We start from the raw sequence: 21,011 nt of genomic DNA, 5'->3' as shown, positions 1-21,011 counted from the left end.
GTTCATAACCTAAACCCATAACCTGCTTGGGATAACACTGCCTGCTCTTGCAGCTCACCCTTGTCAAGAAACTAAGCAGTATTACAGTTACTGTATTCCTATCCCTTATTCAGCTCTGACTTAAGCACTACTGCTCCTGAACAAGGGTCAAGTGTTTTGGCACCCTACTCAAGTAATTGTTCATGTAACAGGCTGCCTCCACCTATGGAGGCAAGGTAGAGAAGGAGAGGGAGGTGGTAGGAGAACTGAGCAAGCACAACTAGGACACTCTTTGGGCCTTGTGTTTTTTATTGCCACAGGGACTCCCTGGAGACTGTAGAGGTTTTGCCCCAGAGAGGTGTTGGCTCCTGCTGGGAGGAAGCAGTTTAAAGGAACAGTACAGCATTGGCAATGACAATGTTAAAAATTTCGCACCTGTCAGAAGAGAGCTGAGAAATGCTCATGCTCAACTTTAATCCTTACTGTCCCAAGGATAATGGTGCTTCAGCCCTGACTGTAGTCCTTCACCACCAATAAAGGACTCTTCACCCTTCCTTCTCATGTTCTGTATTCATCCACATCCCCTGTTAGACAGCAGCTGTTTTGGAATAAAGCCCTTTAAGTCTGCAACCAACTAGCAAGGCACAATTTAGTTCCCCACAGCATTGTGTGAGGTATTTGCTTAGGCATAGAACCTGAACTATATTTTAAGAACTGATTTTAAGAATCTGTGCCTACTTCTTTGAAGAACTGAGTTGGTAACACTGGCATATAGGACAGAACTTGTTACCTTGCCTCTATGTATATTTTCTAAAACTGAAAAAAAAAACCAAAAAACAATCACCTCCAGTGCTCAGCTAAGTCCGATCTCATTCCTGTTGCTTGTACATTTACAATAGAATATAGCTTTTGAAAGATCTATAGAAGAACTGCAAACAGAAATTACAGTAGATGGGAAGATAATGCACTTTACCTGGTAAGAGTCTTGCAGATGAAGTACTGCCTAAACTCAACAGACATCTGTCCACTTAAGGACAGTAGGAAAAAAAGCGCCCTCTAAGGTGAAAAGAGGAGATGGACAATGCCAGGGCCTGAGGTAAATAATGACACTGCTTTAACACTTAATTGCTTAGCATTTCCCAGCTTTTGCTAATAAACAACAGGAGCTAAATAGCATTCAGGCACGCCTCAGCGTTCCCAGGAGATTTGATACCCTCATTCATAATCTGCTGGTGAGCTTTGTTCACCATCCTTGGCTAAGTCATTAATTAAGGGAAAGCCTTCATACAGTTCCACACACCTCTGCAAGAATAATTTGACAATTATGGTTTGCTGTGTGGGTTGTTAACAGTGGGGGACAGTCCCCCCTTAAGGCAGAAGGGAAGCACCACCCTTCAATAGGGATGCCAAGCGCAGTAGGAAAGTATAAGGACTGGACTAGGTATCCCCTTGGGTTCTTAGAACCCCTGAACATCCTTTTGGGTTCTCAGACTCTACCAGAACAGCCACCCCCTGGACATGGGTTTAACCTTACTACAAAGAAGAATGCATCTCCTCAGAAGGAAAAAAAAAAAAAAAAGTTGGATAGTGATTTTAGATTTGCACACCCACCAAAAAATCTAAAAACCACTGCAACAAGCAACTGCTGAAGGAAGACTGGTGATATTTTGCAAGACAGAAAACAGTTGCTAGGAGAAAAACTACCTGTAAAATGAAATGCGAATCAAAACTGCCTCAGGGACACTCAAGTCACACACACCGCAGCATCAGAGTTCTGAGAAGAGGCAAATAGTGCTTCTAGAGCACATAAGTCTGCAACTTCAACATGGCCCATAAATTTATGGACACATCTAAACTAGACCATTCAAGATAAAAACCCACCTTTAAATGCATATGCTCCCAAGGGGGCACAGAGAGGATGTGATTATTCTCTGCACCTGCAATACCTGCTAGAGTAATAAAGGGCATTAGAAGGTCTCAGTCTGCTTGCCCAAAGAAGAATCACTATCAAACTTTCCTCTCTGCAAAAGGAAAGGAGACAGCAACACAGATCTGACACCAGAACCCCAGTATTTCCACCCACTAGATGCTCTTTTTCTGCCATACTCCAATTACTACAAAACATATTTAGGAAGACTAAGATGTAAATGGGTTAATAAGGACTAATAAAGAGAGGTACATTAGAAAAACTTGCTATTTTAGCATCACCCTCTCTACAGAGACACACGAAGCTAAAACAGGTCTAGAGCATATTTAGTTAGCAAGTGCCTGTGTCTTATCTCTGAAATAATTCATCCATACTTTAGAAAACCTCCATTCTTATCCTCAACTCTGAATACAGTGATAGTCACACAAATAGGTACACAGAAACATAAAGAAAAGACTAGCTGAAAAGATTGCTTCCCCCAGTTAACCATAACAATAAATAAGAGAAATCCATTTGTCTGAGAGATCCACTTCTCTCTATTTGGTGATACCTTTTAACTTAAAAACAGCTGCATTGGAGTCAAAGAATAAAACGCAAGATAGTCACAAAAAATAAAGGATGTATTTTTCTCCAAAGATCAAAACAGTAACTAACATAAGACATTCATATTAGAGTATTAAGTTCAGTGTCCAGAAAAAAAGACTCATCTGTCATACAAAAAAAAAAAAAAAAAAGAGATACTGCAATTCCTTTACTGCTCAAGAATCTCTTTGCTCAAAACCGTTTAATTCTTCTCTCACCAACTTTTGTCAGTAACGTGATTTTAACTACACTGTACAAGCAATTTTTCTTCTCCACCCTCATCTTATCTAAAGCTCTTCTTTTGTTCTGGAGAGTTTTGTTGCATGCTCCTCTATAAAATTACTCAAATGCTCTAAATCTCTGTCCCCGCCTTCAAATTTAATAGGGTTGTTCTTCTTGTCCTTCGGAGCAAAGTAGATGGTGGGGAATCCCTCCACTTTGTAGTGGTCATTTGTCACATCGTTGGCAGTAGCATCCATCTTGGCTATAATCAGATTTTTCTCATTCTTGTATTTTTTACCTAGCTCATTATACACTGGTTCTAGTTTCTTGCAGTGTCCACACCATGGGGCATAGAACTCTATGAGAACATCATTCTTTGGATCCATCACTATAGTATCGAAAGTTTTACCCACTACCACTTTTACAGGCCCTTTGTTATTTTTTGGCACTGGCTGGGACTTCACAATTGGCTTCAGTTTTCCTAGAAGGAAGCAAAACACACAATACCATTAGAATGTGGTAAGAGCAGCCCTTACAATCTCCCCTAAGAAAGGGCAGAAGTACATCCTCTTGCCAGGGAAAAAAGTCACTGCACCAGTAAATGAACTCGCCTCAGCATGAAACACAGGCTAGTTAACTGGTCATCTTTTAGCCCAAAAACTTTGTGAAATATGGGGAACAGTTTGTTTTGTAATTTCCTAGGACCCTTCTCTTTTTATGGCTGTCCATCCACAAAGTACTAACCCATGATTTAATACAGTAGTCCCAAACATGAATGATCAGCTCACATTTTAAAGCTACAGGAACATTTTAGACCTGTAAAATAGACTCTGTTTACTGGAGCCATCGCCTTAGGAAAGAACTCTTGGAATGGTAAACAAAATAGCTTAGAGAACCCTATTTTAGAAACTGTACCTTTTTTGAATGCCAGCACAAATTGCCTGAGTACATCAGAGTCAAATTCTTCTGGCTCCATGGCATACTTCTTGCCACCTTCATCCAAAATGGCAGCGTTGACATCCTCTCCACTCTCAAGCAGGCCCAAGTCTTTTATTTCGGAAGAATAATCTTCTTCATCAGAAACAGCAAACACATATTCAGGGAAGTCTTTAGCCACTTCCAGGACTTTGCTTCTCCAGTACTGAGTAGCTGAAAAACCAAAACACGACAAAATTGGTAATTTCTAGTTATTTAGTGCCTGTTTCCTCTCTAAGTGGAGGAAGGGTAATTGTAGCAAACCTACCAACACGGTAGTCGAAACTGAAGTCCACAGAATAGTAGACAACCACTAGAGGACGCTTAGAGTATCTCTTGGCATCGTTGGAAAGCTTTCGATGACCAACCAGAGGTAAAGCATGTTTTAGCACGTGCTCTTTAATCTCAGATCCATCTGTAGAGTCCTGTAAAGAAATCATGAAAAAAGTTCAAACAAACAGATTTAAACAGCATTTCTGCTACACACTACTAAAAAAATCAATATTGGTACACACATGAATGTGAAAGAGGGAGGACATGTTTAAAAACAAGTTTATCACCACATTCTTCAAACCTTTGAGTACTGAATATTGTAAGGACAAATGTAACGTCTTGATTAATTTCATAAAGTCCTCTTGTACAAAGCAATACAGTTTCGGTGGACAAACAGCTTTACTCAAGTATATAGTGGGAGTAATTCTAACAGGAAGATGCCAACTCATTGTAATTACAGAGAAAGAGAACCTTCAACCCCACACACAAACTTTTTAACTCCGGACCATCTACTCACTTTAAGATTCAGAACATGCATCTTGGTCTCATACTTTGACTGAAATTTTTCTGGCTGCATGACAACCAGTTTTCCAGGAGATGCTTTTAATAGTTTTGCAATCTCATTGCTGAAGGTGTGATGGAATTTATAATCTTCTCTCAAACCATTAGCTGAAAAATTAAGGTTAGAGTGAAGGAAAATTAATATTTAGAAATGAACTGATAGGCTATAACTGAGATCTTGAGACCAACTGCAAGGAAACTCTTTTCCTGTTCTCCAAGTGACACAGAACAACTCAGTCTTAGACAATAGCTCTCATCCAGGGGTGAGAAGCATGTGTATATACATACAATTCCAGTAGCACTATTTGAATGCTGTTCAACAAGACATCCACTTGAGTTATTCTACACACTCAAGGTGTTCAAACCCCTTGAACAGATTCCTAAACATATACAGCAAAAATGTTATTCTTTTATCAATCCATCTTCTACTCCTTCCCCCCAAATAGGTCAGCTAGCCAAACTATTTGCTTTGGGGCAGCCTGGGAAACAGTTCTGTATCTTGCCATGCTGAGGTAAACAAATTAGCTCCTAATCCAACTATGACAGCAGCCCCAGAATCAGACATAGACAAGTTGCCAGGAATGGTCTAGCTAAACTGACCCAGATGTGGGTGATGATTCTTTCTCCAGGCCTTTCACCCCAGATAAGTTTGGTGAAAACTGACTCTGAACTGCCAGATATGAAACAAGACTAACACACAGCAAACATATCTAGGCTTTAAGCCAAGAAATTTGTTTGTTTCACAGGAAGGAATTTTCCCTCCTCTCTAGTCCACGTTTTTAGGAACATAATAACCATGCAGAGGTATATTCTGTGACTGGCTGACACTTTAGTTACAAACTCAAAATCCAGTGTGAGTACAAGTAGATCAACATTCCTCCTACTTTTTCTCCTCTCCAAACTTCCCTTCTGAACTAGGAGCTGAAATAAATGATCTCTCCATGCCCAAAGTCCTAGGCAGAATCCCAACAAAACATATATTTCATTAATATTTTAAAACATTCTTTACCTGCTTCCTGATAGAGCTGATAGGTTTTGTCATTCTCTCCACTAAAGACACCAATGATGATGACATCATCCCCATCCCTCAGAAATTCCTGTACCTGCTTGGTAGCCTGAATCTGTTTGGATGGAGGACCAGCCTGTTCAATCATGTAGTCAACAATACCTGTGAGATAAACCCACCCCCAAAAAGTTGCTTAGAACAGTTATTGAACTGAAAGATTTGGGCATTCCATCTACTACATTGTTTAATACCTTATTTCCCATGGAGACCTTTGCTCCTGTGCAGCCCTCCCACAATAACCTAAAGATAAATCAGCAAGACCTCAGTTCAAGTTTTTCAAACTACAGTTCTGAATATTCCCATTCAGGTTGGTTTCAGAAGAAGTGACCAAGCACATAATCCATGGATATTAGCTGATCTTGTAAGCTACTCTCCTTTTTGTGATTCCAGACCATTCACTGTCTCCTGAACCTGTTACAAGCCAAAGTGCTACTTGAATAGTCTTAAATCCTCTCTCTTATTAAAACTTAATACTGAGCATTTTGCCAGCCCCCAAGGCTCTTCATTCCAGTACAATTAAAACCTGCCCATTTACTCATACTGCCACCACTTCATCATGTGTATTTAACCTGACATCGAAAGGAGCTGATACTACCACCAAAAGATGTTACGAAGACTAGATATAAATTTAAATAGCCTATGTAGGTATGAGAGCAGTATTTTTTAGTTTTCCCTAGCTACTGCTGCTGTGACATTAACAAGTCTGCAAGTCCTACAGATACGTCAAAATATTTGTAGTAAAGCCCTCAGAAAACAAGAAAAAGCCTAAGCTGCAGTACCGTATTTTTCCCGTGGACCACTGTAGTCATAAGGTTTGCCCTTGCGGAAGATTTTGAGAGTTGGGTAGCCAGTAACATCAAACTTCTTTGCAAGCTCAGTTTCAGCCGTGGCATCGACTTTAGCCAGGGGGATGGGAGGTGTGCGCTTGCTGAGCTCCTGGGCAGCCTTCTCATATTCTGGAGCAAGCCTCTTGCAGTGTCCACACCTAGAGAGGGAGAGCAGGGGGCACTTTTTACAAGCCATTAAGCCTGCCTTAAGCTTCTACCTCTGAAGTGGAAGAGTTCAGTCTTCCAGAATGCAGAAATGGGATCATTGAATCTACAGAGAACACTTCAGCCTAGGAGGACATGTCTCTGCAACCTGAAGTTGGCCTCTGCACCTGGCCTCACATTACTATAGGTAGCTTCATTTTTAAACTAAGGACCAATTCTCTTTGGTTTTCAGTATCAGTGTGTTCCCAATTTAGTAAATGTTGTGAACCTCCTGTGAAGATTTGGCCACTACCCCTTGCTGAGACACAGATCCACAGATAGTCTGCTAGCAATCTGCAATATGATCCTAAGTGAAGATTAGAACTGAAGTACAGGAGCTTTGCACAAATCAAAGGTGTGTAAAGAAGCATAACAATGGAAGACAGGTTCACCAAGTGTATTCAGGCCATCCGTGCTAGACAAATACAGGTGACTGTCTTCTTGCTTACCATGGAGCATAGAACTCCACCAGGATAATGTCAGCATCATTCACAACTTCATCAAAATTTTCCTGGGTCAATACCAGAGTAGCTTCAGGTGGAGGGGTCCAATTGGGGTCAGAAACCTCCTTGACTTTGGCCACAATAGCTGAAATACAGTTCAATAACCCAATTAGCAAGCATGCATTTTATCATACCAGTAGCATGTCAAATGCAAGAATTTGAAATCAGAGTGACAAGCATGGTGTTGGACCAATGCTTACACACCAAGCTTACATGAGAACACTTTCTTTATCAAGCTCCTTTATGCCTTATTTCCTTGTTGGCATTGCCAAGGTGGTCTTCTCTTCACCCCATAGAGCAGAACACAGATCTGTACTTTACAGCACTGAATTCCACCTCAAAACAGACAGAAAAGGTAATTTCTCCGCCTATGACTGGAGCTGGGCATATTAACTAAGCAAAATATGAGTGGTTTTCTATACAGTCAATATATAAATCAAATGTTTATTGGCTGATCCTTCAGCAAACATGAGACTTCCTCCTCTTCTAGTTAAGTCATATTTCTAGAAACCTTCTGTCAGTAACAGCAATACCCTCTACCTCTAGCATGCAGCCTGTTTTCTCAAACAGGGAAAATGTCAACATTCATAATATTACTCGGTTTAAGATAACTTGAGATCAGAGTCCTTCAAAACAGTCACATATTAATAAACAAGATCATACTCCACTTTTCTTTCTTACAGGGAACTGCAAAGGACCTGTGCTTACCATCTTCAGTCCGAGACCCATCATAGTCAACAGCTTGGCCTTTTTTTAGGATTTTGATGGTCGGGTAGCCACTGACATCAAAACGACTTGACAGTGAAGTGGCTGCAGTAGCATCTATTTTGGCTACAGGAATAGGAGGGTCATTTTCCTTCAGAGTTTTGGCTATCTTTTCATACTCAGGAGCAAACTGTTTGCAGTGCCCGCACCTGTCAGAGAAAGACAAGTAAGTACATAAATGCATGACAGACATGCAGAGGTGCTCTGCTGCTCTGCATTTCCAGGATGCCTTCTGAGAGATGCCATCATCAGCACGGAAATATTTGTTTTGCTACATGTTCAGATCATGGAGAGAGAGAGCAACTGTAGCTAATGTACTCTTTATTCAAATCAAAACCTTCTTTTTTTTCTTAATTTCCATTCCATGTGGAATATATTGCCATACACTTTATAAAATTACTGTAAAAAAATCAACAACTGCTTTTACAACAAAGTTGTAAACTTTGTATTATGTTCCTCCTTTCTTCCTTCCCCCACAAATATGGTCTAAATTCAACTTCTTCTCTGGGAAGAACAGAGGCTCCTGCTGCAAAACCAGGCATGACAGAGGATACCAGAATAAGAAATGTTAAATATAGCCTGACAAGCTAAAGATTAAACCAGAAAAATGTAGGAAAACAGAAAGAATTGTGTGGCAGATAGCCTGTGCTCTTAGGCTCTCAGCTGGCAGGGCGAGTAGAAAAATAGGAGAGGTATTTAGTCTATGATGACACACATCCTTCTGCTCAGATAAATTAAACTTCATGTTTAGTTCTCACATAGGCAAACTAGAGCTGCAGAATTCGTGCCTACAGCCAAGCAAGGATGCGATTCTCTGTGACAAGAAAGGTACAAGTCAAAACACAACTCCACCTCAAGCAAGATTATATCCCCCCTCTATTCAAAGGTTGGAGAAGGACCAATGAGTAAGTAATTTTTGTATCACTGAGCCACAAAGGAAAATAGGTTCTGGCTGCAACACTAACTCAGCAAGTCTACTGAAAATATCTTCTACTCTTTGTTTTCCCCTAATAAGCATCCCTAATGTTTTTGAACATAAGAATGCAAAGAAAGACACATCCTGGCTTAAATACTTTGTCTTGGTTATATGCAGCTAATCCATTGTAGCTCCCTGGAGCAGACCAGTGGTGCTGTATATCCTGGATACCAGCAGAACCACCGTCATTAGGTAGATGTATGAGGCACTGCTTAAACTGATGATACAAACAAGCTATGCCTCTAATCACACCACACCTTTCTGGCAAAGACAGAAATGTGAATTTGGAAAGGAAAACCTTCTGGCAATTCCTCTTCAAGGGACACCTTCATTACTCCATCTAGATGAGCAAGCACACACATGGTTAAGTAGTGGCACAGGATGATAGCAGGCTGCAAGACCACACTGCATGACTTTTCTGGGCCTCACTGGGACAATTTCCACTCCCTGACAGGAATAAAACAGGGATATAATCAGGCTTGTGCTTCCCTTGGCATGGGATCCCTCAATATGACGCACATCTGTGGAACAGGCGCAGGCTGTTGGTTATTGCATGATACATGGCAAAAGAAAGGTTCCTCCATGCCACCGCAACCATCTTCTTCCCTGGACATAAGAGTCCAGGGCATCTCTTGCAGATAAGTTACTCTTATGTCATCTTAAAATGGCAACCAAGCTCCCTTTTTAGGAGCTTGTCCTGGCAGAGAAGCTCTCTGACACTGCATCCAAGGAGGTGCCACTGTGAACCTACCATGGTGCATAGAACTCCAGCAGCACGGTATCCTTGTCTGCAGTGAAGGTGTCAAAGCTGGCATCATTCAAGACTAAAACACCATTTTCTTCTTTAACTACAGAATTGTCATCATCTTCGTCATCTTCTTCATTGTCATCATCATCACCATCATCATCAGCTTCTTTTCTAACAGATTCTGGAAAGGTAAGAATATGACACAGATTAAATTGCATCAAGTTTAACATTGAAATTACAGCACCAGATTAAAGATGGATTAGATGTCTCCTGTGGTTAAGAAAAGTACCCACACAAATTAGTTACTGCTCCACATACAGTGATAGCTATCTCAGTTTGCAAAGAGCTTAGACTCAGACGTTTGACCATTTCAATTTTATTCATACTACACCAGCTAACAATATTTCAGTAAAGTATCAACAGGCATTTCACATTTCAGGGTGAACCAACAAAATAGACACAAAATAGAAGAATTAAAGCACACAAATCTATGCAACAGTTTCCACCAAGGTGAGGAGGACATCTTGTTGAAATGTGGGCAGTGAGATATGTTTTGCTGGGCAAAAAGGACACACAGATGATATCTCAACTTCAAACACAACCCCTCCATCATGCAACAAAACATCTGTCCTTTAAGTATAGCTAACTTGAGTTTAGAAAAATGAGTGTCTTACAGTAGATAGTAGATGTTATCTGTTCCCAATGCTTCCCTTGTACTCCTACTCAGGAGACCGGTGACCACAATAGCTCTAAGGCTGACTGTCTGAAGGGCTAATAAGCAGACTCACTTGCTAGAAACCTAAATGTTACAATTTTGCTACTATCAAGGTAGTGTGGAGGCAGCACTTTGAAACTGTGTTTCTTTCCTGACTGCTCCATCCACTTCTGCCAGTCTTGCAACGATGTTTCAGGTCTGCTATTCATTGGGGAGTCTTTCACTCACAGGAGCATCAATCACTCTGCTCTGGATCAGCACCAGGCTGCAGTGAGTGTAAAATCAAGTAATTGACTGCAGGAGTCCCATGAAAACATGCTCCTGGCAGGTGCCAGGTACTCTTCTTAAAAAAGGGGGAGTGAAAGCTTCTTATTCCAAAGAGCTTTTGGGGAGACCTTAGATTTAAGACCAAAACCACTGGTCCAGAACAGGCTTTTAAAGGAAAAAGCAGATTTGGTAAATTACCTAAGCAAATCAGCACATGAAAGCTAAAGCCAGGACATTTCTACTGGTTCATTCTTTGTTGGCTTGGAATTTGAGACTTTTTTTCAATATCTGACCTTTCACATGTTCCTCTAAACTTCTTTTTTAACTGTTAACTTTCAAGGAAACCAGACCTTCCTGAAGGACTTTTAAAGAATTTCAGTTACAGAACAAGTAATGAAAATATCTCATCTCAAATGAAAACTGTAAAACAATGAAGCTTAAGTCCCTTTCGACCAGTGGGAGTCCCAGGAGTAGGATGGGGGAAAAAAAATTAAAGAACGGAAAGAAGGATTAAAGTTTCTTGTTCAAAATTATTTTCTATTTAACTTTAACTGGCTTTTGACTAAACTGAGAGGAGTTACTGAAGCAGTATTCTGAAAATACTCTGATTCCATCAGGAACTTGAAAGCTAAGAATGATAAATACATGCTATCCAGCTATGAAAAAGCTAACAAAACAAACCACAATTTTCTCAGACCAACAGCAGACATTAGGAGCAACCTCACCACAGATAAATGTATGCCATTAAACTGCAACAGTTATTTTTAATTTAGAAGGAAGTACACAAAAACAAGCCTGTATGCTCTCGGGAAACAGTATGGACTCTTGCAGAAAATATGTTGATTTTAATTAGAGGTCAACTTCATGTACCATGAAAATATTAAAGCCTGTGTTGAGGGGAGAGATCACAGGAGATCATTTATCACACAACAGCAGTCAGCTAGATTAGGTTTCTTTAACTAGTACTAGTGTTTCACCTGATCTTTGAGGCAGCTAAAAGCACTATTCGAAATCAGACAATGCCTCCTGTGTTGCAGCACTCGCTCACCCTTCAGTGAATCTACACCTCACATACCTGCAGGACTGCCCTGGTGAAACAGCTGGATTTCATGGGGCTACAGCAGGCAAAACTTGTGCCTTACATGGATGCCCAGCAGTTTTGAGGGCTATGTTTCACCGCAGGTTGTTCCTGGCTGGCCTATGCCTGAATTCCCAGCCAGTGCATTCCTGGCAAATTGCTTCAGATATGATTTTTCCAAAGGAATGCGAGCAAAACCAGCCAGCCAGTTCTGCTCTTGTGCTTCAAACTATCCTTGTTCCCACTCACTCCGCTCACTATCCAAGCCCAAGAGAGACAAAGACCACAGCAGCTACCGTGGCACCTGTTTTTCCAGAAAACCAAGAACAAGTATCGCCTGCAAAAACATCCAGCTCTGGCGGAAAATGTAACCATTTGATCCGCCATCCCTCACTGAAATAATTTTGTATCTTTCCCGGCAAGTGGCTCTACAGCAGGCGAAGGTAATCCTTTCCTGAGAGCGACACATGGTCATGGGCATTACACACACCCACTTCCTCCTCCCTGGAGGTGGAGGCAGGACAATAGCACAGGAACAGCAGGACTCCACCTTTTCCAAAGTGGCTTAAGGAAGGCGTGCATAAAAAACAAAAACAAAAAAAGCCCCACAAACAAACAAACAAACAAAAACAAAACAAAAAAACACCCCACACTTAGATAGCAGTCCTTAAGAGTGCAAATTTACTTTCTGTAGCTTCCAGCTTCACCAACACCTAGAGCTATCATAGCTACCTCTGCCATCCCTTTACTGTTGGGACTGAAAGACCTGTTTCAGGGACCTAACCGCGGTAAAACCAAGCAGGACTTTTTTTTTTCCCCCTCGAGAAGCTTTCGTCTGCATTAAAGAGAACGGAATAAGAGTCTAACTGTGACACCTGAAGCAGCAGAAGGAGATAAAAACAAACCAACAGATGTGACAGCTGTAGCTAAAACCTGTCCTAGGGTAAAACACGGATAACTGTCTTTTAAAAAACACCAAAAGTTTCCACAATTTTCAATACATTATTACAAGTCAAAAAATGTGATCAAGAAGGTACATTTTAAAGACTTGAAGTACACAATGCTGGCTGCCAGGCCTTTGTGCAGGTGACAAAATGATGACAGTCACTCTGAAATTAATTCTTACAGTAACTTCACTGAATGCTCAGTGTTTATCAGAAATATGGCCTACTAACATTTTCTTAAACAAAGCAGATCCTGTACAAAAAAGCTGCATCCAGAAACCAATGGCTTTGGGATTCTGCCTGAAAATTTTCTTTTGAAGAGCTGTTCCCTAATTGGATGAGCTCAGTTTTCAGAAACCCAGAACTCATCCTGTGTTGCCAGGGCATTCAAAATATTTTCATAATATCAGCCCCCCTCAGCCTTTTTTTGTGGTGGATCCACTACATGATCCCTCATTTCCCATCATCAGGGTGCTAAAGGTGTAGTGGTCAAGATCCAGGCTAACCTCACTTCCAGCATATTTGCCTCCCTGTCCTGCTCAAAACTCACTTCCCAAATCATGCTGGGGTTGTGCAGAACTTTCAATCGCCCCAACAACCAATATACATAAGATCACTTCCTTGTTGCAAAGCAAATTTATTCCACTTCACCCAAGTTTGCATTCCAAGGGCAAAAATGGAAATCCCTAACCGTGCGCACTTTTAAGGCAAAGGCTTTTTAAAGCCTAGTTAATGATCTATATACAAATTCAAGATACACAATAGAACCTAGAAAGTGATTCAAGTTGAGCAGTGGATTAGTCTTCAGCTCCACACAGCAGGAGATACTTCTATCACTGTATGCCATTGATCCTGAGAACTCCTATAATGAGAAGAACAGCAAGCGTGTGAAATACTGATGAGAGCCTGGCCCACAAGAAGCCGAGCCACTGCTGCCAGCCACAGGTAGCTCTAATATCACAGGTATTACTTCACTCTTTGAAGGTGGCAGGAGAAATCAGTACTAGGCTTTATCACGTGTTACAAAGAAACCATAACCGTGTTCTAGCTAAAAGCAGTGAAAGAGGCACAATAATTGTATTCCAGTTTACAATAGAAAAAAAAAAAAAAAAAAAAAAAAAAAGAGATCCACAGGAAGATTCAGTGGCTCCATCTCCTTACTGCAGATGCCATACCATTTAAAATTAATCTCTTTACCCTCATCCTACAGACCATACAGTTATTTACACAAATAAGGTAATAGATTTAAATGTACTTCTGCAAGTTTTAGTGCCTGTTAGGAAAGCAAGAAGTTGCAGGACATGAGTTCAAAAGGTCATCCATAACCCAGTTATTCTAAAAGCCCTCTAATACTTAAAATACAGCAGTGTTCATGTAGGAAATATGAAATCCACATGAAAGAAACTTAAAACAAAAAAAACCCAAACACCTTCAAATATCTGCCTCCTACATACAGGCGAAATAAGCCTGAGCAGCTTTGTTTCAGCTAATTTTGGAAAGGAGGAGACATACGTCAGAGAGATTCAAAGACGGTGGGAAGAAACACCAAGAAGATGGTAACAATGGGCCTTCCTTCTGGGAGAAAAAAACAAAACAGTTTGAAACACCAAGAATGCAGAGCCCATGAACAAAGGAGTAGGGAAAAGAAGGTTCAATCACAGAATCATAGAATGCTAAAGGTTGGACGGGACCTTAAAGATTTCAGCCCCAACTCCCCAGCCATGAGAAGGGACACCTCCCACTGGACCACTGCTTGGTGGTCTCGAACACTGCCAGGATTAGGGCAGCCACAACGTCTCTGGGCAACCTATCCCAGTGTCTCACCGCCCTCAGAATAAACCTCATATCGAACCTAAACTTCTCCTCTTTCAATCTGCACCCATTACTCCGCATCTTATCACAACAGTTCCTGATGAAGAGTCCCATTCCAAATAACGAAATCTCAATCTGTCCTATACAAGTTGGAATAAAGAAATCGCAAATTCCCTAGAGTCTTAAAAGCCGGGGATTGCCAACATGGCTGTTAGCTAGCTGTTAACTCCGTGCTTGGGAGAGGCGAGGCAGAGCCGCCCCACGGCGCAGGACAGACGAGCAGCGCCGGGACGAGCAGCTCACACAGACTTCAGGGCCCTCACGGGGCGGGCTCAGCACCCTGCACAGAGGCCTGCGAGGAGCATCGCAGCCCCAGCGGCGCCCGACCAGCCCGGGCTCCCCGCAGCCTCCCGCACGGGGAAGGGGGGTGGGGTGGGGAAGAGGGGACCCAGTCATGCGCTGCCGGCCCAGCCCCTGCCCGCGCTCACCTCCGTCGCCATCCTCCTCCTGTGCCGCCGCGCCCCGCGCCAGGAGGGCGATCTGAGCCAGCCCCAGCAGCAGCACCAACACCCACAGCCCGCGCATCCTCATCCCGCCGCCAGCCCAGCCCGGCCCGTCCGCCCGCTCCCTACGCCCTTCTCCCACCGCCCACCCCGCCCCTCGCGGCACGCCGCGCCTGCTGATTGGCTACCGCCCCAACACGTGCTTGCCGTGACTGCCAATCAACAATCGTCACGACGGCCGCCGGCGCGGGGTGAGCGGATTTTGCGGGATCAGTGGCGCCCCCGGGGGCCCCGGGAGGCAGCGGCCGAGGCGCCGTGGAGAGATACGGACCCCATCGACCGGAGCGGAGGCGGAAAAGCGGCGGTACCACAGAGCGCAGAACGACCTAGCAGCTCTGAGGTGCCGCCCCGCCATTGGCCGATGTGGTGCCGCCAACCGCAGGCCGCCACGCGTGGAGCGTGCGGCCGCTCCAGGGGCGGGAAGGACAGGGCGGTCCCTTCCTGAGCGCGTGCAGCCACATAGCCCTTGGGGCCGGCGTCGGGGGGCGGGGCCAGCATCCCGCGGCAGCCTGTGAGGGCGCGCCGCGTGCGGCGGGGCGGGGCTTTCCTCGCCGGGCTGGGGGGAAGTGGGGGCGGCTGAGGGCAACGCTGGGGCTTCTTAAATTCTTACACTGTGAGAGTGGAATTTAGGTAAATTGCTGTGGACGGGAAGGGTAGGATGGAGGCGCCACCCTTGGATGCTCCCGCGGGGGCCAGGGAGGGTGTGGTGCAGCGACCCCACCGGGAGCGCCGTGATTGTACGGGAAGGTGTCACGGCACAATTTCGGTCCATGTTTGTCTGGATGCTTTGTCTGGTGAATATCTGGGATGTAGCAAGGCGGCGCTAAAACCTGGGCTTTTGGTGCTAGAATTGCTAGTCCGTCCCCATGCTTGGGCCAATTACAGCTGCCCACATGTGCTCACGGGACAATTATTTTAGTTTTTACAAATCTCTCGAATTGGTAGGTTGTAAGTACAAAGCACTGCTAAATTCAGTGTGCGGTAGTTACGGTGTAAAAGAGTAGCAGTATCTTAGGATGAACTAATATCTTCAAGGTTTTGAAGTGCAAGCTTAAAATATGAACTCCACATTTTTAGAGGATTAAGATGTTGCATTGCTCTGAAAGGCTACTGTTGCAACAGTTGCCATTTGGCATTTGTAAGTGGTCTGTAGATTGAAAAAAAACCACATTAGAACACCAGCTGTGTTCTACATTCTTAAGTTATGCCTAGAAATCAGTCCCTTTCTTCAACTTTGCTGCCACACAAGTTATCTCGAAAATACAGCAGCTGATACAGTGGGAACTGAGAACATGGAGTGCCTAATCTTATTATATGCTATCATCAAATTACTGAATATCAGTGTTACTCAAACTAATATTTATGTCAATACCAAAACTAGGCAGAATCAGATCACAATTTTGGCAGAATCCAGACAGCTTTAACTTGGTTCAGATCAGGTCTCACTCTATGCTAGTGATATATCAAGTAAGTTAAAAAGCTGCTCCTGTATCAGCTGTCTTGTTCACTGTTTAACACAAACCCTTGATTTGAATATAATCTTGGTGTGCGAAATATTTACTTTTTCCTCTGAGTTTATAAGAGAGATAGTGGCTATGGTGATCCTTTATTTATTTATTTATTTATGTTGGAGATTTTCCAACTGACAGTGATCTGTCAAGGTAGATGAGTACTATCAAGCCTAATCATGTCAGACATTGTCTTTGCCATTGCAAAACTGGTTAAAATAGCTTGCAGAAAAAGTGAGCATGTAAAATGGGGAAGCAGTGTCAGTACTGCTTTTGTCTGCTGGAGTATGAAATAATCAATTAAATTAATTTTCTTTCATGATGAGTTTTATGGTTATTGTGGTTTCTGTCTATCCAGGTTAACCAACTGAAAAAGGAGATCAGTAAATTTACTAGGGATTCAAAGGTGCCAAGTACCAACATCCTTCCAGACAGTGAAAAGAAGGTGCAAATAGTACAAATGTTAGGAAGGTGGGATTGTTATTACTTATTTTAGCTGCAGGAGGAAAGCCTGGAAGGCAGAACCCTTGTGATCCCTGTTCAGCTAAGGACAGCCTGACTGAGAGATTTACTGAATTGGCAATTCATTGTGTGGATAGTTACAGCACTGGTATTCTGGATGGATCTTAGGCACATCCCACTAGACAAACAGGGTCTTGGCAAAAAAAAACATGGAGTGGTCTGTCTTCAAAACAGCAGGGCTGTGCCTGTCTTCCTAGATTAGGGTTGCACAGGATGTCGCAGCGAATATACAGCTGCAAATGGCACACCAAGGAGATGTGTGGTCCATCACAGGTCAGCTGGGATGCCAGCTCCATGCAATTGTGAAATATACTGGACACTTGGAAGAGTGTGCCAGCCGTGCAGCACTTCCAAGGGATTCCTTCCTGCTCTCTAAAGGGCTGGTTACCTGTGGGACTGACTGTATGAAGCTGAAAATCCTCTGGGCTAAGCACTACTTATAGGAGCTCTGCTGCCTTTTGCTGAGTGCTCATTCCTTACAAAAGTTAATAACAGGAACACTCTCCTCTTTGCCAGGAGGATCTCTAGGCAGGAGGCAGGTGGTTATACAGCCTAGTATAGGGTTATCTATGGGTTGGATGCATAGAAAAGTGAATGGCACCCGTCTCTTGCAGCTTGTCTGATTGTGAGAAATTTGCCATACAAATCCCTTGTCCCAAGACACATGGGAGGGCCTGGAAGGCATGAGGCCTCACAGAGCACCTATGGTGTAGTTTCTGCGTAAAAGGCATTTCTACCTGATAACATCTGCTGTGCTGCAGAAAAAGGTAAGTATTAGTACACTCTGGTTATTTGAAAGTGGATTGCATTTTGTGCATATTATGCTTTAATATCCTGATAAGGTGTTAACATCACTGTTGGCAGACCTGCATCCCCAGGAATAAGCAGGCAATTGTAGCTCTTAAATATGCTTGTCCTCAGGAACATTCAGTAAGTGTTCTTTCCTGTTGGTTTAGGTTTCCAGTGGCTACCTTAAAGTCTTCACAGGCTGCACCTGTGTTCTCCAACATCATTAAGTGGGGGACTGGAAATCTCTCCTTGTATTACACTCTACTTTTCTCCTTCAAAAGGTAGCTTAGACGCTAGTAATCCTGCACCTCATTCTGCGCAATCTGTGGGGTACAGCTATTGGTCTTAGAAGAGGCATATTCAGCAAAAAAGAAAAAAGCCAATGTTCTTCCACAAAGTCATGAAAATGGAAAGACATGTCAGACTAAGCCATAAAGGTCTAACTTCTGCTATTAACATGTATTACTATCTCAAAAGTGAATGTGGACCTACTTGGCCTTTCATAGGCTGTGAGTCAACAGAGGCAGGCAGCTGGGCCAACCACAAACTCACAGCAAGAACTCAAAGAGTAAATTTAAGGTAAAAATGTAAGATTTAAAATGGCACAGTGTCACACAAATGTTTTGAATTATAGTAATTTTCTTGTCAACCTCAGTTATCCTGTTTGCATAATAGCTAAACTTTTTCATGATGCTGAGTTGCCTTGTACATAATCTTCATTTAAATCACTTCAGTGAACCTCAAAACAATGCTTAAAATATCCACCCTGGTTTGCATTTCACCTAATTATAAAAATAATTTAGAGCAAGAGAGACACTTGTAGAACTCACCTTTTTTTTTCTCAGTGGTTGAATCATGTATTATGATGCTTATTTTAAAACACCTTTCAATCATTTTCAGTTGTTATTGTAGAAAGATGTCCTGGATAGAAAGTTTGATGTGCAAATGTTCCAGTTCAGTACTACTAAATTCTTGTAAGTTAATGAAATATTAATATGAAGACTCTTAATATTCATTATATATTATTAATAATTATATGTAATTAAGATATCTTAATATTAAGATGAGAAGAAAAAATAGTATTTATATTATTATGAGTCACAGAAATATAAATACTATTGATTCCTGTATTGCTCTCATTATGTTGCATTGATTTTGAGTGTCTGGATTACTTCTTTTTTTTGCCTTTTCTTTTGCCTTTTTTGTTTTTCTTTTCAGGGACCTGCTTCTTAGTCCTTGGTTCTCTGTTACCCCTTGTTCTGTCACTACCAGCCTTGGTAAAAGTTCTCTCTCAATCATTCTTACAAGACCCCTTCATATGTTAAAAGGCTGCAATAAGTGACCCTGGAGACTTCTCCAGGCTGATAAATTCCCACTCTCTCAGCCTTTCTTCAAAGGAGAGATATTTTAGTCCTGTCATCATTCCTGTTGCCCTCCTCTGGAGTTGCTGTGACAGGTCCATGTCTTTCTTGTGCTCCAAGAAAGGAGCAGGATTCCAGAGCTGGATACTGTTTCAGGTGAAACCAACACAGCAAAGTAAGGGGATTCCTCTGGATAGCATACTGTCCTGGCATATCAAGCATATTTGGACACTCCTTGCTAGGAGGATTTGGGTAGCATTTGTGGTAGTAAGTTAACCAGGACCCAAGCAAAGGAATGTGATTACTTATTCTCAGTAAATTGAATGCTGGCTGGCACTGTGCTGGCCTGTGCCAAGCAGAGTGCTTCCAAGGATTTCTGAACATTCTTTCTGGAGCTGGCACATTCTTGGAAGCTGTTCGTGTGCAGCCAGCCTGCTTGGAGAATGAGAGAATTTATTAGCATAGGTGCAAGCACTTTGTCCTGGTTTGAAAGACAGGTGTTTGCTAAGGAAAGCAGAAGCCTCCCTTTGGACTGAAAAATGTGATCCTTCCTTCCTACAGATTATTATGATTTTGAAATTAAGGAGCTCTCAGGCAAAGATATGGGGGTAGGAATAATAGTTCTTTACTAGTATATCTAACAAGACAAACAAGAACAACAACAGCTATGAAATTACCCACAAACAGAACAGTAACTCAGTCCCAGTGTTTTTTGGCTGCAGGCACCTTTTCCCTGAGCTGCAGTTCCCGGCGCTGGGGGCGGGCAGGTCCCACAGAGCCGCAGGAGGGCTGGGGGTGATGGCAGCGCTGTCCCAGGGGGAGAGAGAGATGGAGAGAGCCCTCCGCTCACGGTGTGGGTCCTGGTGCTCAGCAAAGTGCTGGATGGTGGCAGGTTACAGTGAGAAGGCAGCAGGGCAGGGTCTGACAGCAGTGAGGATGGCTCCCAGCACTGGATGGCAGGGATGGGACTCAGGCGGCGATCGTCCTTCTCGTCCAAACTCCGCGGGGGAAAATGGGGCGAGGCCCAGCCTTCCGCTTCCTCTTCTGGATGTTTGACTCTCACGGGGTTTCCCTCCTCTCTCCCCTCCCCCTTGTCACCAGGGCCCAGTCAACAGGTATCTTAGCATGACAATGGGGAAAATTCCACAGAGGGAAAAGGGAAAGAACCAACTCCCAACACACCTCCACATTGGTTGGCCTCAGTGCCTAGGAATATCCCAGACATGCATAATTTGCTGGCATAGGTGTGGCAGTTTAGTGATGTATAAGTTGGTGCCAAGAATAGCAGAGAACATGTAGGAAAGTATGTACTCACTGAGGTAAGTGGCCTGAATGCTGACCCTTATTATATTTTCCTTTGAGTTCTACATTGTAAGAACCAATGGATTATGAGATTACTCCAGATGTCTGTGAAGTTACATCCTAAATTTGGATGACCACCTATCCGAAACAGCTCTGTAAGTGTAGTTCATATCTAAACTGTAGTTTATACTTTTTCTTTTCTTCAGATTTAATATATACCTATAGAACACTTTCATGGAGTTTATTGGTAAATGAACATGGAACAAACTTTAGAACTTTCAGCCAAGTCACATTCTAGTGTTTTCTGTGTACAAAACCAGTCTTACCACTGTCAATCTGACAGGCTGCTGATAGCTTTCATGTAAAAGTGTAGATGTAACAGAACCTTGATAGTGACTGTGAGAGTACCTCACTTTTTTGAAAATTCTTTTTCATTTTTTGTACCTGTGACAGAATGTCCTGCCTCCTGTAGAGGACAATTAAACATGGTGAAGTTAAGTGCATTGCTGGCTCTAGTGGCTGGCTCAGAGAGGCAAGTATTG

At 42.7% G+C, this 21,011-nt stretch overlaps 1 protein-coding gene across 3 annotated transcripts; it reads right to left on the bottom strand.

Moving 5' to 3' along the window:
- Nucleotides 1–429: 429 nt before the first annotated feature.
- On the bottom strand, nt 430–15,015 carry PDIA4 (protein disulfide isomerase family A member 4). Of its 3 annotated transcripts, none has more exons than XM_062497662.1 (10): nt 14,913–15,015; nt 9,612–9,789; nt 7,828–8,033; nt 7,066–7,204; nt 6,365–6,570; nt 5,529–5,687; nt 4,476–4,627; nt 3,954–4,110; nt 3,626–3,859; nt 430–3,191 (listed from the first exon to the last, which is right to left on the bottom strand). In XM_062497662.1, exons 1-10 carry the CDS (start codon nt 15,013–15,015, stop codon nt 2,776–2,778), a joined length of 1,950 nt encoding a protein of 649 aa, XP_062353646.1. In that variant the 3' UTR covers nt 430–2,775. The 3 variants fall into 3 exon arrangements, with proteins under 3 accessions (XP_062353646.1, XP_062353661.1, XP_062353654.1); XM_062497677.1 differs by having other exon boundaries at nt 6,448–6,593; nt 14,922–15,015; XM_062497670.1 differs by having other exon boundaries at nt 14,922–15,015.
- Nucleotides 15,016–21,011: the final 5,996 nt, after the last annotated feature.

The sequence above is a fragment of the Cinclus cinclus genome, chromosome 1 (genome assembly GCF_963662255.1).
Source record: "Cinclus cinclus chromosome 1, bCinCin1.1, whole genome shotgun sequence".
Classification (NCBI taxonomy): Eukaryota; Metazoa; Chordata; class Aves; order Passeriformes; family Cinclidae; genus Cinclus; species Cinclus cinclus.
The sequence above is the reverse complement of the archived record's forward strand: the minus strand, read 5'-3'. Positions and strand labels throughout refer to the sequence as shown.

Bases quoted from the DNA above. Each gene is read 5' to 3' on its own strand.
- PDIA4 (XM_062497662.1), bottom strand. From the start codon at position 15,015: ATGAGGATGCGCGGGCTGTGGGTGTTGGTGCTGCTGCTGGGGCTGGCT. The intron at 7,205-7,827 runs GTAAGCACAGGT...ACTGTATTTCAG, and splicing joins TGGGTCTCGGACTGAAGATG to CTATTGTGGCCAAAGTCAAG. The intron at 4,628-5,528 runs GTAAAGAATGTT...TTAATTTTTCAG, and splicing joins TCAGCTCTATCAGGAAGCAG to CTAATGGTTTGAGAGAAGAT.